At 36.6% G+C, this 3,324-nt stretch overlaps 1 protein-coding gene across 2 annotated transcripts; it reads left to right on the forward strand.

The window, feature by feature from the left end:
* Nucleotides 1–568: 568 nt before the first annotated feature.
* Nucleotides 569–2,691, forward strand: LOC127107082 (UBP1-associated protein 2C). 2 transcript variants are annotated; one of them, XM_051044355.1, is made up of 2 exons: nucleotides 569–1,782; nucleotides 2,295–2,691. In XM_051044355.1, the coding sequence occupies exon 1, from the start codon at nucleotides 690–692 to the stop codon at nucleotides 1,779–1,781; it is 1,092 nt and encodes a 363-aa protein (XP_050900312.1). In that variant the 5' UTR covers nucleotides 569–689; the 3' UTR covers nucleotide 1,782; nucleotides 2,295–2,691. The 2 variants fall into 2 exon arrangements, with proteins under 2 accessions (XP_050900312.1, XP_050900313.1); XM_051044356.1 differs by having other exon boundaries at nucleotides 569–1,753.
* Nucleotides 2,692–3,324: the final 633 nt, after the last annotated feature.

Consider the following 3,324-nt stretch of genomic DNA (forward strand, 5'->3'; position numbering starts at 1 on the left):
AAGATGACTATAAATGTCTTTTATCGATAAAGATTCATCACCTTTTGTTGCAATTATAAATTCATCCATCTCCGTTCATACTCTAGGAGAAAGAATATAATGCATTTTATTCAAAATCTTGTGCGACATTCACTCTTGTAGCATACTCCACTCCAGTATCACTTTCCATTATCATCTCCTTAACTCCACCCAATTATCACTCAAAACCTTAATTCTTCTATCATTTCCAATACTCCATAAATCAGGGACTATAACTAGAGGCACATATTTCACTATTTATTAGTTAAATATTTTATTCTTTACATATTTTTAACATTTAATATAACAATATACTAAAATAAAAATAAGATATCTTCTAAAAAGAAATTAAAATAAAAGAAGATCGGACATGTTATTCAATTTAATTTAAATTATATATATATATATATATATATATATATATATATATATATATATATATATATATATATATATATATATATATATATATATATATATATATATATATATATATATATATATATATATATATATATATATATATATATATATATATATATATATGCTTGTGTTGCGATACACTAGTAACGTAGCACGGTTGCAGTATTATTGTCTGTTTCACTTCGTAAAACCTAACTTCATCTTCTTCGTTTCAAATCCCTAATACCTAAATCCCTCTTAAGATCTACATGGAATTCTCCAAGAAGCGCAAAACAGAAGAGAACGGCGACACCAATTCTCCTCCTCCCTCAAACGACGCCGCCGTCACAACAACCCTCACCCCAGAAGACATCCACAAGATTCTCCAACCCTTCACTCAGGACCAGCTACTAGACCTTCTTAAGTCAGCGGCCCTCCAACACCCCAACGTTCTCGACGCCGTACGCTCCGTCGCCGACCGTGATACCTCACGCCGTAAATTATTCGTCCGTGGCCTCTCAGGCGAGACCACCAGTGAAACGCTCCGTGCTGTATTCGCTGCGTACGGTGACCTAGATGAAGCAATCGTGATATTCGACAAATCGACAAGCAGGTCTAAGGGATACGGCTTCGTTGTGTTCCGACATGTCGATGGTGCTATCCTTGCCCTAAAGGAGCCTAGCAAGAAAATTGACGGAAGAATGACGGTGACGCAGCTTGCGGCGGCGGGTGCGGGTTCTACCGGCGGGGACGTTTCTGCTCGTAAGGTATTCGTAGGTAACGTTCCATTTGAAGTATCAGCGGAGAGTTTATTGAGCGAGTTTTCAAAGTATGGTGAAATCGAAGAGGGACCGTTAGGGTTTGATAAAGCTAGTGGGAAAACTAGAGGTTTTGCTTTCTTTGTGTATAAAACCGAAGAGGGTGCACGGAATTCACTGGTGGAGTCTGCCAAAACCGTTGATGGTCACCAAGTGATTTGCAAGTTGGCCGTGGATAACAAAAAGCCTAAGCCCGGGAACCAAAACCCATCAGGCTTTCCAGTGGATAATTCTAACTCTAATTATCATGCTCCTAATGCTTCAATGATGCCGCAATACGGTGCTCCTCCTAATGCTTATGGGCAACCACCTTATGGTAATCAGGTTCCTTCTGGCGGTGGGTATGGGCCGGGAATTGGTGCAGGTGCCCCTCAGTACGGCGGTCCGGTTCCTGGACCCGGGCCTGTTTCCGGTCCAAGGGCGCATCCTCCCTCTGTTGGTGGATACCCTGATGGTTCACAGTATGGTTACCCATCACAGCCTATGCCTATGCAGAGACCCCCTAATGGAGGAATGTACCAAGGCGTGCCACCTTATTATTGAGGTAATTTTTTGTGTTTTGTAGGCAATGTGTTTGGCTTTCTGTTTCTGCTTTGTAGGCAATATGTGTCTGCTTGTATTAGTTTTTGATTTTGAGATTGTGTTGTAGTTTCTTATTTGCAATCGTTTTCAACAGTGTTTTGAAAAAATAGATTTAGGTTCATTTATTTATTGATCATGTTTTCAAAGTTTCCAATCTATGTTAATGTCTATAACTTTACCAGAAAGCTTTGTTGGTTTGTAAGATCTCTATGCCCTATTCGTCAGTAAATATGTCTGTTAGCTGTATCTTAAGAGTTGATGGTTGTATTGGGTGTGCTTGTTACAAGGTCCTCCATCTTATCAATTTGTTCTTATAAATTTATTGGCAATGTTAAATGGGTTTGATATTTTTTTGCAAAGTTTATCTTGTTCCATTTATTTTTTTGTTGATTGAATTTAACTTTTTAGCGATTATGATTATTTGACAGTTCACTGTTTTTTTGAATGTTAATTATTTGTTTGAGTTTTGAATAGGTGTTTCGTTCAGCTTTGTGATGGCTTCTTGGGCGCTTGTGCTTTAAATGGTTGTGCTGATTTCGTGCATGCAGACAATGAAATTTTTGGTCTTGGTTACATGGACTGCTATTTGTTGCTGCTTCACTACCTCTGCTTCTATGTGTTGTGGTCTTATTTGCTCTAGCTGCTAGTTAAAGCTTACATAACATGGTGTAGTTTTTTATGTAGTGATTATGTGGAATTTTTGTTGAACTTCTTATTTTAAGTATTTTCCTTCTTGAATTAGTTTGCCAAGTTCTTGATCAAGTTGCAAGGTGCATTACATGGAATTTGAAACATGCTATCGCTGTCTATGACTCTATGTGCATATATGTACTATGGCTGGTTGTTATGATGATACCTCAATTTATTTTGATGTTTTATCTTTTACTTTGTTATTTGCTAGTACATGTTTATAATGGCCAGGCTCGTGTTTTGTTTGATTTTATTTATTTTTAATTATCCTTCTGATTCGATTGTAAACTAATTCCACATCAGACTTAAGTGAAATCAGTTTAGTAAAGTTGTGTAAACACCTCCTTTGTTGATTGTCTTCCTTGTTTGTTGTGGGAATCCAAGCTCAAACTTGATGTGGCAATTGCAATGCCATTTTTGTGTGCATAAACACACAATGATGTTTTTTTTAAAACAGTTTTGCTATTTCTGAAAATATATTTTCAATGTAGGGAAAAAGCAAAGGATATTTTATAGATATCACAGTTTATGATTTTTAAATTTTAATTTGGCTTATGTAATACACATTGTTAACTAGCCATTAAGAAAAGTATTTGAGCTAATGATTGATGATTAATTGCTGATGCTCGTAAGAAAAGAAAGCAAGATAAGGGATGAAGCGAAGTAACAATTGTTAATTCTTTTATGTCTCTCGAGCTAAAAGTATGATGGACTTATTAAGGTAAAAAGCACAACACTGTTTTGGTTGTTTACCATGTGTTGCACTGTGCTGCTCGTGTGTATGTGGTGGTGTTCTTTGTTTGGGTTCTAGTGT

The sequence above is a fragment of the Lathyrus oleraceus genome, chromosome 7, assembly GCF_024323335.1.
Source record: "Lathyrus oleraceus cultivar Zhongwan6 chromosome 7, CAAS_Psat_ZW6_1.0, whole genome shotgun sequence".
NCBI lineage: Eukaryota > Viridiplantae > Streptophyta > Magnoliopsida > Fabales > Fabaceae > Lathyrus > Lathyrus oleraceus.